This window comes from Monodelphis domestica, chromosome 1 (genome assembly GCF_027887165.1).
Source record: "Monodelphis domestica isolate mMonDom1 chromosome 1, mMonDom1.pri, whole genome shotgun sequence".
Taxonomy (NCBI): domain Eukaryota; kingdom Metazoa; phylum Chordata; class Mammalia; order Didelphimorphia; family Didelphidae; genus Monodelphis; species Monodelphis domestica.
This window is the reverse complement of record NC_077227.1, coordinates 37,500,787-37,524,816: the sequence shown is the minus strand read 5'-3', so window position 1 is coordinate 37,524,816 and position 24,030 is coordinate 37,500,787. Positions and strand designations below refer to the sequence as shown.

Genomic DNA, 24,030 nt, shown 5'->3' with positions numbered 1-24,030 from the left:
ATTTAAAAAAATCAACTCCAAAAGCTCAACATAGAAAGGGGAATAGAGGGCGGAGAGTATGGCTAGCCAATAATTAATGGAAATGAGATTATAGTACAAACTTAATGAATCATCAAAAAAAGCTAAAGTTGATATCAACTACACTATGTCAGGACCACACTACTGATATTAACATAAATTGCAAAACAAAAGTAAGGGTTTAAAATAATAATAATAGTAGTAGTAGTAGTAGTAGTAGTAGTAGTAGTAGTTGTAGTAGTAGTACTAGTAGTAGTAGCAGCAGCAGCAGCAGCGGCAGCGGCAGCGGTAGCAGTGACTAAGAGAAAAATGATACCACTGCACTCTTGCTTAGGTCAGACCATACATGGAATATTAAAAGACAAACTATAAAGAGCATTTGTTTTACAAGCTAAAGATTGGGCATGAAACCTAATTCCAATCATTACTACCTATTTAACAACAGAGAGTCAGTTTTGTCATTATTTGCTCATCTATAAAATGAGGGGGGGTTGGACTAAATTATTTCTAGGCTCCCTCTTCTAACACTAAATGTTATGACCCTGTATCTGGAATGGAAAAATTGATGAAAAGATTGAAAGCCATATCAGCCAAAGGCCAGTGAAAGAAATTGTAAATCTTGAAATTTCTCAAGACTTGTGAATGTTAAAAATTTCTCCATTGGGGAATTTTCCATTGGAACAAATTCCCTACGGGAAATATTCCCCATTTTGATGTGAGAACTTACCAGGATCAGAAATGGGAGGACCTCTACTCCACCCGTACTTAAGACTATTTTAGGGGAGAAAACTCCTTGCTAAACAATGAAAGTACTTGGACCCATGCTTATAATAAAGCAAGGAGTTCTTTGAGCCATGCCTGTTTTTTAGAATTGATACAATGGGATGCTAGGTACCTAAAAGGGTCCTGCAAATTTTCTCTTAATGAGATTAGTCAACTAAGCTGTGTTTTCTCTGGTTCAGACTTACTGAGGGGATTAGTCGACTTAGCAGGAATTCAGATGGGCTGTCCTTTTAGAAAACATCTACGGTGATTGGTAGATGGAAGAACTTAGGGGAGGTAACATGGGAAAAAACCCCTATATAAGAAAAGGTATCTCTTGAGCAAGAGAGGCTTGGAGATCCTTAGATCCTTGGATGCTTGGAGATAGATCCTTTTGGAGGAGGCCCTTTGAAGATCTCTTGAGAAGTCCTTTGGGAGGCTGACTCTGGCTGGGACTCCCTCTGGGGAGACTCTGTTCCACAGACATCCTTGGTTAAGACAAATCTTGTGGTGAGTGATAAAAAACTGACTGATTCTATCTCTCATAAGACTCAGGTCTAGGCCATGTTGGCTTAAAGCCCTTCATACTTATACCTTTTCTCTCTTTCTTTGATTACTCATTGTATTATTAATTAGTGGTAGTCTCTCAGTGACTATTATCTTTGTGCAGTTTCATCTATGGTGTACCCTCATGTGGCTTTGAAGTCCAAAGACTGAGGCGCAGAGTTTGTGGCACAAGGGGCATGGGACACCAGTTGTTACGGGAGGTACGGCTGTGGCCTGGTGTCGGCTTTCACGCGCAGCAGCAAGACGTCGACGTCGTTCATCTTCAAAAGTGGCGGCGGCATGGTGAATGTGGGTTCGCCAGCTGCTTCTGTCAGAGGCAGCAAGTTCTAGTTGCTTTGGTGTGATGCCAGCCCACTTCAAGTTTGACTTTAGCTGATCCTTGAATCTTTTCTTTGGTTGACCTTGTTTCCCGAGTCCAGCTGACAGTTCACCACAGAATACCTGACTTGGTATTCGCTGTGGGTTCTTGCGGATGACGTGTCCAGACCATCATCGTAGCTGAGTTTTGAGGACCATTACATTGCTGGTGGAGTTGGCTCTGTCGAGGATTTCCTGATTGGTGATTCGGTCCTGCCATCGATCCTCATGATTGACCGGAGGGAGCCTTGGTGGAATTGCTCCAGCTGTTTAATGTGCTTCCGATACAGTGTTCATATCTCACAACCGTACAGGAGCGAGCTGAGGACCACTGCGCTATACACTTTGAGCTTTGTCGCAGTGCTTACACCTCTGTGTTGGAGGACTTTGCAGCGCAGCTGCCCAAGTGCCTGGCTGGCCTTTTGGATCCTGGCATTAATCTCGTGGTCTAGGGACCCGTCGTTGGCGATGGTACTTGAAAGTGTTGACGTTAGAAAGCTGCGTGCCGTCGATTATAATGCACAGCTGGTTCATTGGCCTCCCTGGTGCAGGTTGGAACAGCACCTCAGGCCAAACAGTTTTGTTTCGGTGGAGAACCTGTCCACAATGGTTTGGAGATAATTTTCTTGGTGGGCCATGAGAGCACAGTCATCTGCAAAGAGAGCTTCCAGGATGAGTCTCTCTGTTGTCTTTGTTTTTGCAGTCAGGAGGCGAAGGTCAAATAGTGAGCCATCCAGCCGGTATTTGATGTAGACTCCCAGGTCTAGATCCATCACAACATGTCGTAATACTTGGGTGAAAAATAGGTTGAATAGTACCAGAGCGATGACACAGCCTTGTTTCACACCATTGGAGATGTTGAAGTGATTGGAAGTCTCTCCACCAGATAGGACTTCCCCTGTCATGTCGACATGAAAAGAGCTGGATCAGTTTGACGAATTTTGCTGGGCAACCAAGTTGCTGAGGATCACCCACAATGCGTCTCTGTTCACTCTGTCAAATGCCTTTGTCAGGTCTATGAAGACAATGTAGAGACTCAGGTTCTGCTCAAGGCATTTTTCCTGCATTTGCCTTACCGTGAAGACCATGTCGATGGTGCTGCAATCTGGTCGGAAGTCACATTGTGATTCAGGCAGGTTCTGCTCTGAAACAGATGACAGGAGTCTGTTGAGTATAACACGGGCAAGGATCTTTCCAGCAGTGGAGAGTAGTGAGATGCCTCTGTAGTTGTCACAGGCTGCTCATGAGCCTTTGTTCTTGTATAGGGCTACGATGGAGGCATCTCTGAGTTCTGGGGGCATGTCTTCCTCTTCCCATATGCTGGTCAGCACTATACGGAATGCCTGGAGCGCCTTTCCATTTAAGGCCTTGTACACCTTGGTTGGGATCCCGTCTTTACCTGGTGCCTTGCCTGCACTCATTTAATGGCTTTTGGGACTTCCTCTATTGAAGGAGGGACGCCAAGTTGCTCAATGGTGCGGTTTTGGGGGATCTGGTCAAGGGCGCTTTGGTCGACTGAAGAGGGTCGGTTGAGAAGCTGACTGAAGTGTTCTTTCCACCTGTTGTTGATGCCTTTTTTATCTTTTATGAGAGTGTCACCGTCAGAGGATAGCAAGAGAGTGGTAGTGGGTTTTAATGGCCCATAGACAGTCTTGAGGGCACTGAAAAATTGTTTGTAGTTTTTCATATCATCAAACCGCTGGATTTTTTCTGCCTTTTCTTTCCCACCATCGGTCTTGCATCTTCCTGATCTCACACTGCGCCGTGGCTTGGAGAGACTTGAATCTGTCCTTTTTAGGAGCAGAGTTTGGGTTATTTTGCCACTCCATAAAGGCTTTGTTCTTCTTGATCAATAGGTCTTCTTCAATAGCAGTGTTGTTCTCCTCAAACCAGTCCTGGTGGTTGTGTTGTTTGGGGCCTAGGACTGCCTTTGATGTTTCCTTCACTGTGTCTCTGAACTGGTTCCATTTCTCGGTTGAGCTTCCAGTGAGTAGTCCCTTGGCAGACAGCTTGTTGTCCAGGTAGGACTGGAATGTTTGCAAATAAGATGGATCTCTAAGATCCCTCCCATTGTAAAAAATGTACAAACTGTCTGGGCCCATTTTGGATGGCGCATTTGAAGAGTCGCTCTAACCAATCTGGTGGTCTGTCCAGCATTCAGCTCCTCTCATGGCTCTGGTGATCTTTACATCCTGGATGTCTCGCCGGCGTACAATGATGTAGTCAATGAGATGCCACTGTTTTGATCGTGGGTGCATCCACATTGTTTTATATTTGTTCACCATTCTGAACACAGTGTTCGTGATGGTGACTTCGAACTCTGAGCATTTGCCGAGTAGCAGTAGGCCGTTGTTGTTCATTTTGCCCACGCCATGTTTGCCGAGCACTCCTTTCCATCTTTCATGGTCCTGGCCAACACGGGCGCTGAAGTCTCCCAGTAGTATTAGCTTGTCATTTGTGGGCACTGAGTGCAGGATGGCACTCAGGTCAGAGTAGAACTGCTTGATGGTCTCCTCTGTGCTGGTCAGTGTAGGGGATATGCGCTGATGATTGTGGCATACCAGTCTTTGCTGAGAGGCAAACAGATCTTCATGAGCCTCTCGCTGATGCCCACAGGCAAGTCTGGCAGCTGTTTGAGCAAACTGGTCTTGATGGCCAGGCCAACACCGTGGATTCTGTCTTCATTTGAGGCTCTGCCTTTCCAAAAGAAGGTGCATCCAGTGGTGGTTTAACTGAGTGATCCCCCTTCTGGTAAGCGAGTTTCGCTTAAGGCTGCGATGTCGATGTTATATCACACCAGTTCTTTACCGATTAGAGCTGTTCTCTCAGGTCTTGGGATATTCTCTCTATCAAGTAATTATTAATTAAATTCTGTATAAAACCCAGTTGACTTGGGCATATTCATAATTTGGGAATATATTCCCTGGCGACCACCTCATATTTGATTTAAAACCAAGACACTGTAGTGAAACATATTTTCAGCGGTCAAATTTACTCACCCTCTCTTATATCTATCACAATTTATATCTTCCACCATTTTAACTCACTACAGTTTACAACATCAACCATTTTTAATTATAGCAGTTTATGGCATCCACTCTTTTAACTGCCACAGTTTATGGCAGACAACTATTTTAAATATTACAAAATTGGAGATGGTTAGCTTAAGAGAAGAGGGTGAGGCTGATAACTATCTTAAAAATCTGAGGGATTATCATGTGAAAGCAGAATTATAAAAGACTTACCAATCAAAGTGGAAGTAGAAAACATTTATCAGAGATATCATAGAGGAGATTTCAAGGGTAAGGATTAGCCTAATGATTTTTCTTCTAATTCTAAAACTAAATGATTATAAGAGTCTTAATCTTTTACTCTAAGCAATACTCTGGAAAGCTAACTGCTGAGTATCAAGCTCTCTCACAGAATGTAAAAATAAGAAAAAGCTAAGAGGTAGCTAGGGAAAATAGTTTACAAAGCTATGCATCATGCTCTTGAAATATTTTTGTCTAGTTCAGCTTTTCAACCCTGATGTTCTCAGTTACTATTTAAGAAATAAAACCTATATCCTTTGTTTTTTTCATATAAGAGATCAACTAATAAACAACATGTTAATTTCCAAATAACCAGACAATGTAAATACAGATCAGTTCAAGAAAACATTATGGGAAATCCATCAAATGAGCACAGTGTTAATTCCCAACCTAGCTGGGAGTGAAATCTCCAAACACCAAATTAGAAATACTGAGCGACTGTTTGTGGAGGAAATACAGATTCTTGAGACTATTTGATCACATTTACTCAAACAGTCTCATGGACATATTTTTCCTGGATGTACATTGTTAATTCATTAACATTGAACTCAAGACCAATAACAATAACACTTCACAACAAGAAGGCAGACCATCACTTTTTTTAACCTCAATTGGGACAGTGCACATTGAGTGACTCAGTTTTTCTATTACTCTTCCCATATCCTCAAATAACCACAAAAGCACTGAGAGAGAGAGAGAGATCCTCAAATAACCACAAAAGCACTGAGAGAGAGAGAGAGAGAGAGAGAGAGAGAGTGTATGCAAGTAGGCTAGATTCCCAAATACGGAATCTGTAGATAATGAAAAATGACTGTATATAGTAAAAGTCATTTCATGACAAAAAAGCACTTGACAGGAGTTGATGTAGATGTAAAAAAGCATAATGGAATTTCATAGAAAAGGATGCAATTTGGTTTTCATGTTTAATTGCCAATGGGTGCAGGACATTGTTGAACCATAACCATATTTAGTTTAATTGACAATAACTATTATGCCAGAGGGGATTTCTCATTATTTCATAGCATTTTAAAATAACTTCCAGTACTTAGCCCAATAAATCTTCATTTAGTCTTCTCTTAAAGAGCTAAAGTAAATGAAAACCATTTCCTCCACTAGAGGCCTCAATAGATGCTCCGCAGGATCCACATGGCACCTAAATTTGCCTTTTTACTGCCTTCGTACATTCTTCTTCATTCTACACAATGGAGTCAAACAGAACAAAGCTAACCCTTCTTTCCATATCTAAGTTCTTCAAATACAGTGACTTTGTATACAGATTAAACCATCCTAGTTCCTTCAACTCTTTCTACTTTGGAATTAACTTGAAACACTTTTGCCACTTAACATTCCTTCCTGAAACTTAGAGCCCAACAACTGTCCTGAAAAGGAGGAAAAGGGCATCCGATGGGACTACAAAATGCACTTTGGCACTTGTTTCCCTGACTTCCACGTTAGGCCACTGATAGTGAGCTTGAAGTTCACTACAGTCACCAAATGTCCTTAAGATATACTTAACTCATCTGGTGAGGGAAAAGCATGGAGCATAATGGATCTGGGACTGGACTTTTGACAGTATGGGAGATGTGGATTCAAAAGGTGGCTCTGACACTTACTGGCTGTATAACCCTGGGCAAGTCATTTAAACTATCTCAACCGGGGTGTCCTCAGTCCCCTATAAAATGGAGGTAATAGCTGGATCAACCTTACAGAGAAGGCTGTTTTGGGGATCAAATTAAAAATAATAATGGATATGAAACACTTCCCAAATCTTAAATATATAAATGTGAACTATTATTATGGAGTACATTTTTAAATCAAATCCAAGATTTTGCATTGATCTAGATTAAATTTTGCATTATTTCATTCAGTTCAAAATTCAAGACTAGTTGTCCTGTCATCCAGTGTGGGAGCTATCTCTTCCAGTTTTATGAAGTAGGCAACTCGTGCCTTTATTCAAGTCAGCAGCAAAAAGCTAACAGTAAAAGGCACACTACTAGAGACTTTCTTCCAGGCTGACAAAGAACAAATAAATGACTATTTGGAATTCAACCAGTTTTGAATATCACTATACCATCATTCAGGTAAAATTTTTCCTTATCAAAAGAAAAACATAAAATTCTACATCAAAAGCTTTGCTAAAACCTAGGTAAACACTTTGTGTGTACAATTCCTCTAATGCACAATTTTGTAAGCCTACCAAAGAACATTAAAATTTTTCTTTTATGATCTGCTCCTAAAGAAGCCAGACTGGCTCTTTGTGATCACAATAGCTGCCTTTTCTAGATATTCACTAATTGTGTTATTATTATATGACTTACAGTTTTGCCAGGATCAAAGCCAAGCTTATTGGTCTTTATAGTTTACACTTAATTCTTTTCCTCTGTGTGAAAATCAATCACCAAGGTTTCACTAAGCACCTATTATATGCCAGAAAATTTACAAATAAACAATTCCTACTCAGAAAGAGCTTACTTCCTGAGAACAATTTCAAATTTAAGACTATACAAACTATAAAGGGAACAAATAAATATTAAGTAGATTAAAAAAATTAGTTTGAGGAGTAGGAAAGTTAGCATTCCATTGAGAAAATGTCAGGACCAACCATGTTCACTTTCTTCCCCACTGCACTGGTAACTCTCCAGGCTTTTACACTTTGTCACCTTTCTGTCATGTTCTTTTCAATCACCTTTTCCAGTCCCCAACTAAAATGTAAGCACCTTAAAGGTACTGCATTTTTATGCCAGGAGCACAGTACAAGGTCGGGCACATAGTGATTGGTTAATAAATTATCTATTTCTGGATAGACTTCACATTCCAGTAACCATATAGGAAAACCACATGGCCTGTTCATTTACTTCTGATTGCCCTTCCACTAGAACCACAGACTCTACCCTTGGAATAGCTTGAGATCCTTGGCCTGCTCAGTGGATTGAGAGCCAGGCCTAGAGAGATGGGAGGTCCTTAGTTCAAATCTGGCCTCAGACACTTCCCAGCTGTGTGACCCTGGGCAAGTCACTTGACCCCCATTGTCTAGCCCTTACCACTCTTCTGCCTTGGAGCCAATACACAGTATATTGACTCCAAGTCAGAAGGTAAGGGTTTAAAAAAAAAAAGAATCATAACTCCATGTCACTTCTCAGCCAACATCTCCAAACTGCCCCCTTCGTATGCCCTAAGGCTCCCCTTTTTATGTACAGTCTTCCTCCATTAGAACATAAGTTGCACGTGGGCAGGGAGTATCCTGCGGTCTAGCACAGAGTACCTGGCATACAATAAGTGTTCAATAAATGCTTTCATTCTTTGATTCTTGAAGATGGTGACAATGTAAGTTTGATGGAAGAGGGACTCCTCATAGCTCTGTGAGAAGAGCAGAAACCGGAGACAGGAAGCTAATGTTGCTGTAGAAGTAAAAGCAGTAAGATTTGACACCTGACTAGAGGTGAGGGAGAGTGAGGATTCAAGAATAATGAAGAGGTTATGAACCTGAAGACCAGCATTCTTCCAAGAGAAACTGGCAACTATGGAAAAAGGACAGGGTTAAGGAAAGAGAACTGTTTTGGACATATCACATATGATATGTATCTGAGGTATCAAGTACAAAATGTCCAAGAAGCAACTGATGAGCAAGAGCTCAGGGAGAGGTTGGGGTTCAGGATAGAGCTCTTTACCGAAAGCAGAATTTTGGATTTTCTAAACAGTAGTCAAAATCTTTCTCTCATGTTTGCTGGATAAAATAAGTTAGATAGGTGGTATTTCTTATAATAAAAAGTATTTACTTAGAAAACAGCATAATATGTAGTAATATATGTAGTAATCCTATCTTCCCAAGGTTCCAAAACAGATATTTCCAAATTGCCACCTACAGCTTAACTCAATGGTATAAAAGCAACAAAACCAAGATATACTAACTGACATGAGATATACTGAAAATATCCAACCCAAAAAGAAAACAGCAGTTAATTTCATTCATTAGCACTATGCAGACCTGTTAATAACTCTGAAAAGACAGAGACTACATGTTTCTTGGCATAGTGCTCTGTATATTTAAAGAAAAGGTGCTTTAATGACACAACTAAAGGAACTAGTGAAATAGATAACTAAACTACATCTTCTTCCAAGTTAAGTTTGTTCTATAATTTGTAATGTTAACAAAACAATGGCGGATTTTTAAAAATCTAGATATGCTAATTAGAAACTCAGTAAGAACACTTGAGAAATTCAATAAACACTTCTTGAAAGAATGAAAAATAACCTATATTATACATATGGCTATAGGTAGAATAATGGGAAGTCAAAAGAAACACAGCTGGAAGAGGAAAAAAGTTAATTACCCCAACCTAGATTGGCCTATTTGAGAACTAGAAGTCAAGCCAAATAAAGCTGAAAGCTGACATCCATAGAAGTAAATATAAGGCAAGGAGCAAGAAATGAATGTAGTTGGAAGTTGATGGAAACTAGCCAATTCTCAATGCCAGGTAAGGATATGGCATTAGCTTGGGATATTTAAAAGGTTTCGATGGAGAGTCTGCTAAGAAATCAATGAGTTATTTCTAAAGTTAAGGATTTCCTATTTTTATTGATAGGAAGTCTTTTTTAGTCTTCAGGGCCAACTGACTCACAATCTATCTTGGACAGATGGACGGACACACACAGCAACTATTTTTATACTTTTCTGAGCTTTAGTTTCTTCATCTATAAAGCAAGGATAATAACCCATCTCATGGATGTCTTTAATATTGAGATAATGTATGGAATATGCTAGGATAAGTATTAGAAATGGATTGAGAGTCTTGTGGAAATAAAAACCAATTCAATTTAATTAGTAGAGTAAGAATTGAGAAAAAAATTTAACAGTTAAAATTGTTAAACAAGGAATATCAAGCTTTATACAAAAAATATAACATTAATATAGGCATATTAACTATGCTTTAATTTCCATATCATGACTACTTAAGGATAGATGTAATAAAGTAGAAAAGGAAAAAAGAGAAATCCTTCACTTAACCTTCCCACCCACCAAAAAAGTTATATAAAAATAGAAAAAATAGCTACTTTTACAAAATACCTTCAGAATCATCAGGAATAGAATCTAGTTGATAATTCAAAATCTAGGACTCTTCCTACTACAATAATTTACCTCTCATTCTATAATTACTGAAGAAATTTAATGGCCTTTTGGGGTCTGCATATCCCATTGATTCACCAATGATATAACTTCATGTTGCCAACCAATCTCTTTTAGTCTCATGAAGTCTTTCTACCCTCCCCACCTCTTAAGAATGAGAGAAAAGGAGATCCAAAAGCAAGAAATGACACATTCAAAGTCTGAGACTCTGTATTGAGCTCCGGTATAAAAGCTGGTGAAACCAGGGGGGGAAACAAAAAGGGGACAAGGGAACAGTAAGAAGCTGAGAAGTCAAGAGTTGTTCATATCATTATGCTAACGTACCAGGTATTTATTATCTCTAATAAAGTGGGGAAAATTATATTACAGTTTGGTAGACCATGACAAGATAGTACACCAAGTAGGTGGCACAACTGGATTAAATAAACCTGGAAAGAGGAAAGGTCACTGAAGCTTAAAAGAATTGTAGAGAATCAGCAATGGGGATCAAGGTATAAGCTCCTTGAGAAAAAGAGATCTGTGCTATATTTATCTTTGGATCTTTCAGAGTAACACAGTATGCTTTATATAAATGACACTGAATGTTTCCTTAAGTGGATCGAGAGATTCAGATTTTTTTCTTCTGTATTTCTACACTGCAAAATACTAACCGTTTTCAGCTTCTTGAATATTCAAACACGATAAAATAAACTTAATGCTAAAACTAAATATGGAAAAATTTGGTTATTTTTGTTCCCTAAATGTTTGGATTCCAGATAACCAGAAAAACATTTTATATGGCATTACAAAGACATGATTTCAAGCAAGACACATTCTATGATTTAATGGCACACAAACTGGCCAATTGCCAGGCTTATAATAAAGTTCACTAATTGTTTACAACTTGATCAGCTGGTGGTATAATAATTAACATTTCTCCCACTAATCTATAGTATTGTGGGATTTTAGAAGTTTGCATAAAATATTTGAAAATTCTAACTCTTTAAAAATCAACTCTCCACTTAAATTTAAAAGGGTCATAATACTTTAACTACTTGGTTTAAATTATGCCATGTATTATAATGTAAAATTACTTTGTTCTTATTTTAGATCTTAAAGGTACAGTACTTCATTAGTCAGAGGTAACAAGTGAAATCCAGAGATTAGGTATTAACCCAGACCCAATAGTCCAGGTCTCTAGATCCCTATCATTCAAACGCTTTTCCCATTACACATTGCTGCTCTCAGAAAATCATGAATTCTTGGGAGTTAGAAAGAACTTCAGAAGCCATACAGAGTTCAACCTATATTTGAGTTTCCTTTCTACTTCAGGTTCAGGTATTCTTCAATCAAATTTGTCTCAAGGACCTTTCATAAAGGAAAAACTCTTCAACACAATTCACTCTCTTAAAATTGTGAAGTTTCCTAAAGTTCAAAAGCTATTCTCCTTGGCAATGGAAAAAATTAAAAGTTAACCTCTGCCTAATCTTTGTTAGCCACCCCACCTACCTCAAGAGTCCTATCCTGTATCTCACTGATCCCCATCCTGTCTTTCCCCAATATAGACAAAACTTCCTCCCTAGCCTCAGTTCTATTCCAAACTTGAGCATTCCTGACATTCATAAATTTCTCAGGAGGAATGGTTTGAAGATCCTTCTTTGGCTTGTTTGTCCACCTTTATCAGTCAACAAAGTTTTATTAAGTGCCCACTCTGTGCTAGTCTCTGGACTAAGCACTAGGGATATAAAGAAAGCTCTCTAGGAGCCCACAACCTAATTGGGGAGATAACATATAACTCTCTAGAAGATAAAATTGATAATAATTGAGAGAGGACACTAGAATTAAGAGGGTTTGGGAAAGGCACCCTTATGGAGGCGGGATTTTGACTGGGACTTGGGAGTCAAGAGATATAGAATATATAGAATAATATATAGAATAGCAAGGTGGCCAGTATATATGAATTCCAGAGTATATAGGAGGGAGAGATTATGATCTTGAAGCCACTGGAGTTGATCTGGACTGTGGCTTAAGTCACAAGGTCAGAACTGCACTTTGAGAATGAATTGAAGAGAGGAGAGACTTGGGGCAGGATGACCAACCAGCAGGCTTTGTAGTATCTTTGGACAGAGGCTAATAGGGCAGGATGTTAATTTTAAGTGCTTCTTAGTCTTTCCTAAAATCTAAAAGTTGCAATGGCCTATTGTCCAAACAGGGAACAGCATAGTGAGATTTATCCCATCACATCCTGCTGTTCTTAGGAAATGCTTCATTTGACATGTGAGCAGTAATTCAGCCTCTGCTAGAAAACAGTCAAGTAAATTGGAACCTCATTACATTCTGAGCATAGCATTCTATTTTCTAACAACTCTAATTTTTAGAAGTGTTCCTACTGAGTAATAAATTAACCTCTTCTTATAATTTTTACTCAGTCTTAGGTGCACATTCCATTTCAGCTAGTTCAGACAAAATGTCTCATCTTCCAGTAAGAATCTACTAGTACTCACTAAGAGCTTGCTATACCACATGGTGGAGACAGTGGAAAACAGAAGCTGTCCTTCCCTTTCAGGAGCTTAGTCTGAGGTAAGAGAGGGATAAAATTAAAGTTGGCACATTCAGATACATATACAATAGATGGAAAGTAATTGGTGACCACAATGAATTAGGGAAAGAAAGTAAAGGGGGAAAGGATTATAATGCCAACTGTACTCTAGTTGTCCTAGTTGAGCTTTTGGCCTTTACATCCTGGTTTACATTATAAAGGAATTCTTTAGTTGGTGATAACATCACTAACTTCAGTTTTCTACTTTCCAATTCCATGATTCTTTCTATAGGAAATACCAAAATGAAAAAATAAGCATCATGGCCCTATGATACTTTTACCCACGGTCCCAACAGTTCTGAAAGGGAAAAAAAGCTGAAGTCAGCTGCAATTCTCAGTTTGTTGTTACCACAGCTTTTTTACTATTTGGTATCAAATGGAGAACAGCATAGAAAAATCTTAAGTGAACAACAGAAATTAATTGATTCACCCCGTTTTTATAATCAACTTATTTTATTAGCTATAATGTTGTATACACTAAATCTCTACTATATCAGGTTTCATATTCGCGGGCATATGGTGGCATTTATTTATCATCTAGATGACTAGATACTGGGCATGTAATAAAAGCAATTTGAGGATCAGATTCTGGCAGCCTTTCTCAGAATATATAAGCCCTGCAAAAGAAGGACTGATAATTTCTTAAGTCTTGGCTTTTGTCTTCTGACTTGTCCCTATATTTATTATGACCAGCAATTCAGATTTCTGGCAAGAGACTACAACTGAGAAAGGAAGCATTCTTTTCATGTCTACCAAACAGAGGATATGACACAGTAGGGGTATGTAGAGTCACTTGTCAAGAGAACTAGAAGAAATCAAATTCAGAATTATTTCTGAAGTCAGAGACAGGTAATCAGTTAATAATAGCTGGCATTTATACAGTTCTTTAAGATTTGGTAGGCTCTTTACATTATCAACATTATAAAAAATGCTTCTACAGCATTTTCTCCACTGGAAAGACATTGCCATGTCTTTGGTGACACAAATTCTCCAAAGAAGCAGGGAGGTTCACAGCCTGGCCAACTGACTTTCACAACAACTGCCACCTACTTTGGTAAAGGAAGAATCTAAACCAATGAACATCACTGATCCCTAAAGTATTGTAAGACAAACAACTTAGAATATGTTAAAGGATAAAAAAAAAATACAACATTTAATCTTAATTTAAGATTATCATGTAAGGAACAGGTAGGTATCTCAGTGGATAGAGCCAGGCCTGAAGTTGGGAGGATTTGGGTTCAAATCTGGTATCAGACATTTTCTAGCTTTATGACTTTGGGCAAGTCACTTAACCCCCCCCCACTCATAGCTCTTACCATTCTTCTGCCCTAGAACTAATATCTGACTTATCAATTCTAAGATGTAAGATATGGGTTTTAAAAGAAAAAAAAAGTATCATATAGCGAGCACAAGAATATAAATGGCAAAAGAAAACTATCCTATTAGTAATATAGGACTATTTACAAAAAAATGAATAGACTGATTTGGGGCATGAAAGAAGCAAACTGGTCACTTGTAGTTTATTAGTGAGATGAATTGGGCCCCTCACTGGGTGACCTCAACAGAGAAACATAAAAAATCAAAAACTTAATAAAAATGTCCTCAAGAGAGAGATTATCTTAAGTTTTGCTGATTACGTTTATTTTTAGAACTATATTATTGTGAATTTATATATAGCTTAGTATAATTTTCATTCGAGTTATGAAAACAATACTTCCACTACTTGTTACTCTACTCTTTTTTTTTTTTAACCCTTACCTTCCTTCTTGGAATCAATACTATGTATTGGTTCCAAGGCAGAAGAGTGGTAAGGGTAGGCAATGGGGGTTAAGTGACTTGCCCCGGGTCACATTGCTAGGAAGTGGTTGAGTCCAGGTCTCTAGGCCTGGCTCTCAATCCACTGAGCCACCCAACTGCCCCCTTGTTACTCTACTCTTATAGGACGTAAAACTCATATTTAATAAGAAGCTACATGCTACAACTCGTCTTTGGCGAGTTTCATTTCAGTGACTTTCATCAAAGATGCATAGTAGCACCTCTCCTCTATATGCATAAATATATGGTGCTAAGAATAGGCAATCACCAATTACTATACATAGTACATTAATATGCACTTTTAATTTGACTCCTTGAAGAAACACAAAATCTCGGCTACCTTCATAATTATAAACCTTCTCAAATTATATTTGATGAAGTAATTCAACATGAAATCTCTGCACCAACTAAGATTCATTTTAAAGAAACACACACTTAACCACTATTTTAAAAGTATAGAACCATAGCTTCAGAATGACCTACCAAATGCAAATGTCATTAAAGGGTACTTACTTCTTACTTGAATAGGATTTTTAGAGCATTTAAATAAAATCACATTTAACATTACTTCAGAAGTTTGAAGAACATTGAAAAAATATTGACCTAATCACTTCCCAAATAAATAACTAAATTTATAATTCTTTACTTTAAAATGTTTTGATACTAAAGAATTATTATTAGAACACCTTCACAGTCCTAAAAGTTGAATTTAAGTTGTTTACTAGAATTATGAAACATTTCTTACTGAATGTCAAATAAAACTCTTAACAGGATACTGGGATGCAAGAACTTGGAAAATTATAAGGAGGCATTTTAAAATATGGCAAGAAACAAAATAAATTGAGAAGAACATTATAGTTTGGCTATATCCTCTTCCTCTATTCTATAATATTATACATAATAGAACCAAATTATTTCCATTATACCTTGCGAACACTTAAAGAATTATTTTGGGGGTAAAGTTTGCTATCAAAGATCTCACATTTACATAGTATTTAAAGGCTTATTATAAAATGCCTGTCTCAAAACAATTCTAGTGGTTAGGTGTTATTAGCACTACTTTTCAGAGAAAAATTGAGAATCGTGCTTTTTTTTTTTAATCTATACCTTCCATCTTAGAATACTATGTATTGTATTGGTTTTAAGGCAGAAGAGTAGAAAACAGGAAGCAATGAGAGTTAAGTGACTCACCCAAGGTCACACAGATAGAATGTATAAGAGGCCAGATTTTAACCTAGCCACCTGGTTACCCTCTGCTTATGCCATTTTTAAATGAAAGGACATAAATATAGCATTTGGTCTCTACCCCAAAATTTGCTACGTGATTAAAACACACACACACACACACACTCACTCTCTCTCTCTCTCTCTCTCTAGGTTCAAGGTCAGGACCAGACTAATGGTCACTAAATACTAAGTTCACTAACAGGAAAGAAACAGGGCTCTAATATAGTGTCAGACTTGAATCACTTCTACTTTTATTTCACTATTCATAGAACTAGAGATTCAAAGTCCAGTCATTCTCTGAATACCTGGAGACCACAACTGTTTTTGCATTCTTGACATAAACCAAGACCTAAATCATAGTATGGTAGGATAGCTACCACACTAAATCATAAAGAATCAAAGCTAGAAGTAATCAATTGATTTGATTGATACTACATAGAGCAGTATGTCTCTACATACAGAGAAATTTTACTACCTACCCTTTTAGCAAGAGAATAATCAAACACATTAAAGATTATTTTAATCATTAAAATAATATACATTGAAGAAACAAACTGTCAAGCCAGTAAAACTAATCAACCCTTATATGGAAACACCATAAAAAAAAAAAAACACAAACTGGAAAAAATGTTCACTGTCAAGTTCCTCAAGTACTATATGGTACAGAACCAATTATTTGCATTTTATATTTAAGCATTAGAAAACACCAAATTCTTAATAATATTTTAATTCTAAAGATATTGAATTTATGAATGTCTCCCAATCTGAAGACTCCTTATTAAAAAATCATGAAACACTGAAAAATAATACTTCCATTTCCCAGAGCTTTTTAATGAAATTATATTAAGTTTCAACTCCTGATAATCAAAGTGTTAAAATTTAAGGTTTTTTGATAACTTTGGTACAGATACCAAATGATAGTAAAAGTCCCATTATTAAGCTTTTAGCGGTAGACTTCCAAAATATTAAAAGAAATACAAATATAAAGGCAGAAACATTAGAATTTTAGATGGAAGAGACCTAAGAAGACAGTAAAATGATCATCCTCACTTTCCATATGAGCACATCCAGAAAAGTAAAAATGATTTGTTCTAAGATATGGGTAGCTCTTTTAGAAGTTAAACTGAGACTAAAGTTCATTTTCCTCACTTCTAGCTTTTAAGGGCTATTATGCCATGTTGCCTCTAACATTCAAACAAATGAGAAAAAGTATTCTAGAGTATTTTACTATATTTTTCTGAAATGTTGCCTGTAAAGCCAAATTCTTAGCTGATATTTATTATAGAATCATTCATCCTATTAAAAAAAAAAAAGCTTAGTGGATAGTAGAATACAGGGTAGAAATGGAAAGCAGAAGGTAAGGTAAATAAGAACAGCAAAACAAAGGTGAATATATGACAGAGAAAAAGATGTCCTACTTTGGATACCTACTTTCTTGGCAAATGTCACATCAGTTTCAGGACCCATTACACCAATTACAGAAATTGCTCATTCACAAGAGTAGGAGGGAGGGGGGAGTGAGGCTTCATGCCTGCTTAAGAAGCCTAAAAGCTTTCTGGTCATCCTTCAGTTTTTAAACTAATGGAGTATTTAAACTAAAAGACCAAATAAACTGGGATAGAAAGTTAATATGTTTAAAGAAATACAAAATCGCAAAGCAAGGTCTCACAAACTAAGTAGCTAAGTTAAACTACGCTCAGTTCCCTATTAATTAGATCGAATGATTTACCCAAAAGCTCAGAGACCTGTAGGTCTAGACTCCAACAGAAGTGACCCAGTTCATCTTCCATGCATTTCAAAGTTATCATTTTGAGATTCAATACATCCTATAAAAAAAAAGTTCTGTGCTTATCTCACTTATTTTCTAACTTGGAGGTCTTTGGTGGAAGATGCCATATTTTAACAGGGAAATCCCTAGTCATAGAGCTTCCCTTATCAATTAGATAAAAAGATTGGCAGATACAGTATAGTGAAAATAACAATATATGTACAATTTGAAACATGAAATGCCCTAGAAATAAATTTATTTCTATGGTAAAGAAGAAGAAATTAGCAATAAATGAAAATGCATTAATTCCACAGGAAACAAGATTCAACTAATAGTTTTATCTACTCTAATCAAATAAAGCTTTCTTTCCCCTATATATTTTAAAAATGATAAATGAAGTACAATTCTTAAACTTGCTGTGATCATAACGAATTAGAAATGCACAAACTACTAGGATGAGAAAGGCAAATCGTCTTATGGATTGAGGTTACCTTGAAAAAGTATTAATAAATCAGTAAACTTTAAAATAATAAGTATATACCCACCCTTTCAGTCCAGGCCATTCAGATCTCAATCAAGAAGACATTTAGCTTCTGCAAACCCAGCCCTGACCACAACCAACAGTATTAGCCATTCTATTAATCATACTGAATCTCTTTCTTTGTCCTCCTAATCTTCAAGTTTTTCAGCCCTATTTGCTTCCTTTCGGTCTCTTTCTAAGTCCTGACCTAAACCCCTCCAAAGATAAGACACTCTCCCATTTTTATGCCTAAATAAATCCTTCCATTTGTGTCCTTTATGTCAAATACCCTTTCAGAATTTTCCCACTCACTCTTATTTTCACTCCCTCATGTTCACAATCCCTTCCAAAAGAGGAATACATTTATTTTGCTGTGATTATTCTCATTCTGAACTACCATCTCCAGTTTTGCCCAACTATAATAGAAATTAAAAAAAAAAAACCTAAAACAAAAAGAATCAACAATCATGGCTTATGTTCAGATTAGGTATTAATATGTAGATATTATATATTATAGATCTTAATAATCTTCACTAACGGTAATTTACAATGCTGTTCTCTAATCCATTCAGCAATGATAAAATTTTAAAAGTGATATTCCATTATAATGCAATATTTCAAGTGAATAAATCCATTCAGTGCATTAAAAACACATCATAGATTTTAATTTTAGTACACAGCAAAACGAAACTGATTTAGAAAAGCCAATACAGTAACATGGTTTATTCACTAAACATTGGATATTTTGCTTAGACTATTTTTTAGTTAAATCAACATGCCATTCAATACATTCTTACTAAAGCTATTTTACATGTATAATTTATTTTATGTAATTTACTCCCAATTTATTAATTTTACATAATCTACAACCATAAGAAAAAATATATATATAGAAAAATATATATATACATACACACATACAAACTAAATCACCTTATAATTGAAAAAGCATGGTATATTTTGTTTTCTCAAAACTTCAATATGCTATACACCGTGTGTACTTTATTTCTACCAACAATCATCTTATTGCTACGTATTCGGAACCAGGACAAAAGAATCCTGTTACATATTGTGAAGGAAGAAACAACTAATCTGACTGGGTACTGGATAACATGTGTAGATAATGGGCCAGATAATATAATAGGAACCACAATTCCCACTCTCACCATACCTCTTCTCAAAAAAGAGTAACAAACTTTTTAAATGAGTATTAGAACTTAAGGCTATTAGCAGGGAATAGACTGGTTTAATACATTTCTGTTCTACAGTTAATGACTGCCTAACTATTTTAAGAAATAGAACATGAAAAACAAATGGAATGAAGGCATTATGGAACTATAGGCACTATATTTCAACATCATTAGAGACTAATATGTGTGGGTTTTGAGGGTAATGGGTGGGACAATATGGTTATTTTCATAAAGCAAATTGAAATTAATGTTATCTGGGAGAGCATGTCCCTGGATGTTTCCAATATTTTATTTTTTTGAGTGGAAAAAACTCAGAATTTTCCAAAACCTTTAAGTTATAATATTTTATCACAGAGAAAACTTTTTTTTACCTTTCCAAGGATCCAAAGATTTCCCAAACAACTAATATATTTCATGAAGCACTATAGAACAGCAAACTACCCTCTGAGGAGAACTCAATCTTCATCTCAAATTTAGTAACTCTGAAAAAATGTCAGGGCAGAAAGCCAACAAAATTATCATCCAAACAGGTGATAATTATCACCTGAACAGCAGTCTGGCAGAAACTGGGTTTAGACAAACACCTCACACTATATACTAAGATTAGAGTCCAAATGAGATACATGACCTAAATATAAAGTCACACCATAAACAATTTAAAGGAGTAAAGAAAAAAATTTTCAAAAATGAGTAGGGAGAAAAGTTCATGACTGAGGAAGTAATTTACAAATGGTGAGTTTTTATTATATAAAATTTTATGTTTCTGTACAAATTTAAAGTAATAAAATTATAAAGGTAACTGAAAAAATGTTTACAAGTCTTTTTTGTTAAAGGTCTCATATCTAGGTTATAAAGAACTGATTCAAATCTAAAAGATAACGGTCAAAGTATATATGAGAAGAAGTTTTCAAAGGAAGAAACCTAATATATCAACAATTCTATCAAATAGATGCTCCAAATCACTAAAAATGAGACAAATACAAATTAAAGCAAATTTGAGATTTCATCTTATTCATACTAAAAGGAAAATGACATACTGTAGAGGCTGTAGGACAAGTGCACTGCTGGTAAAGCTATAAATTAGTCCAGCACTTCTGGAAAGCAATTTGTAACCATGTTTTCCCCAAAGTCACCAAACTGTATATACCCTTAGGCTCAGATATACCACTAATAGACTCATATTCCAAAAATCAAAGAACAAAAGAATATGTACAAAATCTTCATAGTAGCTATTTTTCATAGGCCCTAACTGAAAATTGAGGAGGTATCTTCTTATTCTGTAATGGATAAAGAAATTGTGGCTTACAGAATATTACTTTGCTATCTTTATAAACTGATACAGAATGCAGAGTAGAATTGCAACAATTCATAAAATAACATTATAGTGAAAAACCTCTAGTCCAAAAGAACAAAGATGAAACACTCCACCTCCTGTGAGCAAAATGATCAATTTGAAATATTTAGGTAACAGAATATTATTCTGCTCTAAGAAATTATGATGGAAATGGTTTCAGAAAAGCCCTGGGAAGAAAAATCTTAAATGAAATGATGCAGAGTGAAGTAAGCAAAAATAGGCTATTATTACATCTGATGACAATACCATAAAGACAAACTAAGAAAGATCTCTGATCAATTTATTAATCAACCATAACTACAGAGAATTCATGATGAAACTTGTTACTTATCTACTAATGGAGAGGTGAAGGGCTCTTAAGTACAAAATGAGATGTTTTATAAGTGGCAAATCTAGAAATTTATTTTGATTGACTATACTTGTTTTAATAGAAGATTTGATTTTCTTCTAGTTGGATGTGATGAAAGAAAGAAGATTGATTTTTGCCGATTCAAAAAAAATTTTAATAAAGGAGAACAAATTTAAAAACTAAAGCTATATATATGGAAAATTATCTTGCTTTTTACATAAAATTATTTTGGCAGTTTCTTACATAAAAAAGATGTGCAAACATATTTATTTAATGATAAGTGTCTTATGACTACTATATTAGATGTGATCCTTATGGATAAAACAATAAGCCTTCCAGTTAAGGAATAAGGCTATATCTCTAATCCAGATTAATGTAGGTCACATCAAAACAGTGGGTAAGATTTCAGAGGTTATTTCTTATAACCTACTCAAACATCTCACTCATTTATGCTCCTCTGTAGTATCATGAAGTATTCTGACCAAAATCCCTAAATGCACCTTATTCAATTCCTCTTTTTTATAAATAAGAGGCAGCCCATCATATTGGATAACCTAGGGTTGTTACTTAATCATTTAGAGCTCAAGGCAACTCTTTATGATTCTAAATGGCAGAGAAAGTGACAATATACTTTGGCAGAGGGAGTTCCTTCCCCTGAAATCCTCTAAAACCAAGTCCTACTCCTTATTTATACATGAAAAACAAACTCATTTAGGAACAAATTCTTCTCAACAGCAAAACAAAACACATATTCCATCTTGTGTTCTATAGAAGTATTAATTTTCAGTTCTGATAGTTCTTTTATTGCATATTTACTCACTTATTTTTTCATTTTCTTGTGTTTTTCCAGTAATTATATGAATATTTTCTTTCATCATTCCATAAATCAACTACATTTGAGCTTTTTTGTCTTCTTCATTCTTTAACCTACTATATGCCATGGAGTAAAATGCACTAATAATCCATATCCTTTCTGCCAGAAGGCTTCTTGTTTGATTCAGGTTTCTAAAGGCCTTGATATTGTCATCACACAACTGATACTACCCTTTCATGGGACCTACAAAAAAGACCTCTTAGGGTTTTCATGAAAACTTACAAAAAAAATTTTTTTAGGAGAGACATCATAGAACATCAGAAAGAACACTCAATTAGTAGAACAGTGTTGTAGTTACTCATGCTTTCTGGTTCTGCCTTTACCACTAACCATAAGTTTAACTTCATCAAATTCTTCCTTTATTAAAATGTGGGAGCTGAATATAACAAGAGTGGAACTATTTTTTCTTCTTGTGAAGAAAAATGAAAACCATGAAACCATACACAGAAATGATGCATGTACTATGCATGCGTCATGTAGATGTGAATAAACAACAATAAAAAGTTTGACAGTATGCACAATGTTTTACAATTTCCCACACTTACAGTCATGACAATTTAAAGATATTGTACCAGGGGCAGCTGGGTAGTTCAGTAGATTGAGAGTCAGGCCTTGAGACCGGAGGTTCTAGGTTCAAATCTGGCCTCAGACACTTCCCAGCTGTGTGACCCCGGGCAAGTCACTTAACCCCATTGCCTAGCCCTTACCACTCTTCTGCTTTGGAATACACAGCATTGATTCCAAGATGGAAGGTATGGGTTTAAAAAAATAATAATGATAAAATAAATAAAAATAAAGATGTTGTACCATTAATATTTTGTATTTAATATTTTAAAAGTTCTATTTAGATGTCCAGTTTATTTTGGTCTAAGCCTAAACTCATGATTCTTCACTCAAAACTATTTTTAAACTGCTTTCTAAACCATTTAAACAATTACCCCCACTCCCTCAATATATTAAATGGAAAGCATTGTAGGATCATAGATTTGAAGTTATAAAAAGACCTTAAAGATGATCTAGTCCAGTGATGGCAAACCTTTTAGAGACTAAGTGCCCAGACTGCAAACCTCATGCAGCATTTGAGTCTCCTGCCTTACTGCAGGCAAGGGAGGGAAAAAGCATCCCATTTGGCTGCTGGGCAGAGGGGTGGGTGATATGAGAAATGTCAGGTGTGTGTGGAGAGGGGGCAGGGAGCAGCCCCCTCTGGCACATGTGCCATAGGTTCACCAACACAGATCTAGTCCAATAAACTAATCTGAAATGTGTCAGCATGTAATTAATCAATGAGACTCTTTCCATGGGCTAAATGAACAGTTCGTGTACTATAAGCACTAAACAAGTTATGTTTGAGGAGGTACTCAGACAACACACTTGGAAGCTAGTATAATGATCCAGGAATAAAGACCAAAAACATTCTTCTTTCAATAAGCTGACTTGTGGAAGGGGAGATTGGGGGGGGGGGGGGGGGGGTGTCATAATTTCTAAGTTCTAGAAGTTGAAAAGTCTGAATATTTAAGTAAAAAAGTTCTTCTATTTTTTAAATTGTCATTTCAAGAACTACATGCAAAAGTAACATTTTATTTTGTACCATAAACTTCTTAGAGAGCCAAACTTTTTCTTTAAAGAGCAAAAGCAGAAATTAGGGAGGACATTTTCAAAGAACAAACAAAATTGTCAATAGTACTTACTCGTTTAGGGCCACTAAAAATCTTCCTAGTGTTTTCCTTCGATTTATCTCCTGGTTTATTTGTAGTCTTCTTTATATTTCCAGGCACACCAGGTGAATCCTCTGAAAAGTCCAAAAAATCTGCAATGGTAATTCATTACCAGCAAATTCTACAGTTTAATTATATACTAAATAAAATTATTGTGAAGACATATAAAGACACAGAAAGAAATGTATGGAAGAGGCTTTTATTATACATATAGATGAAAGGTATCATATTTCTTTTTAGTCATTGTGGGGGGAGGCGGGAGGAAACCCATCTATAGACCTAATCCTTTCTTTGTAAGAAGAAAAACAACTAGGCAAATACAAGAGATACAGTGGCCATGTCTGACAAAGTAAGTTAACATCCTGACCTAGCAGTCTTCCACTTCTCTGCAGAGCCCAAAAAGGGCCCATCCCAAAAGAAAACACAAGGCTTTCTCATTTTAAATCTCTCTCTATAAAAAGCATTGCATGGTGGAAAGAATTGTGAACTTAAAAGCCAAG

At 36.2% G+C, this 24,030-nt stretch overlaps 1 protein-coding gene across 6 annotated transcripts in view; it reads right to left on the bottom strand.

The window, feature by feature from the left end:
• Positions 1 to 24,030, bottom strand: part of WAPL (WAPL cohesin release factor) — an 89,527-nt gene that overhangs the window by 34,286 nt on the left and 31,211 nt on the right. For 5 of the 6 annotated variants that reach the window (XR_459882.3, XM_007478038.3, XM_016426767.2 and 2 more), the window contains one exon: positions 23,504 to 23,622. Coding sequence is in view for 5 of the 6 variants with exons in the window: in XM_007478038.3 (XP_007478100.1) it covers positions 23,504 to 23,622 (119 nt within the window). In the remaining variant the exon portion in view is untranslated. The remainder of the gene's footprint in view (positions 1 to 23,503; positions 23,623 to 24,030) is intronic. The other variant, XM_007478039.3, reaches the window with a different exon arrangement.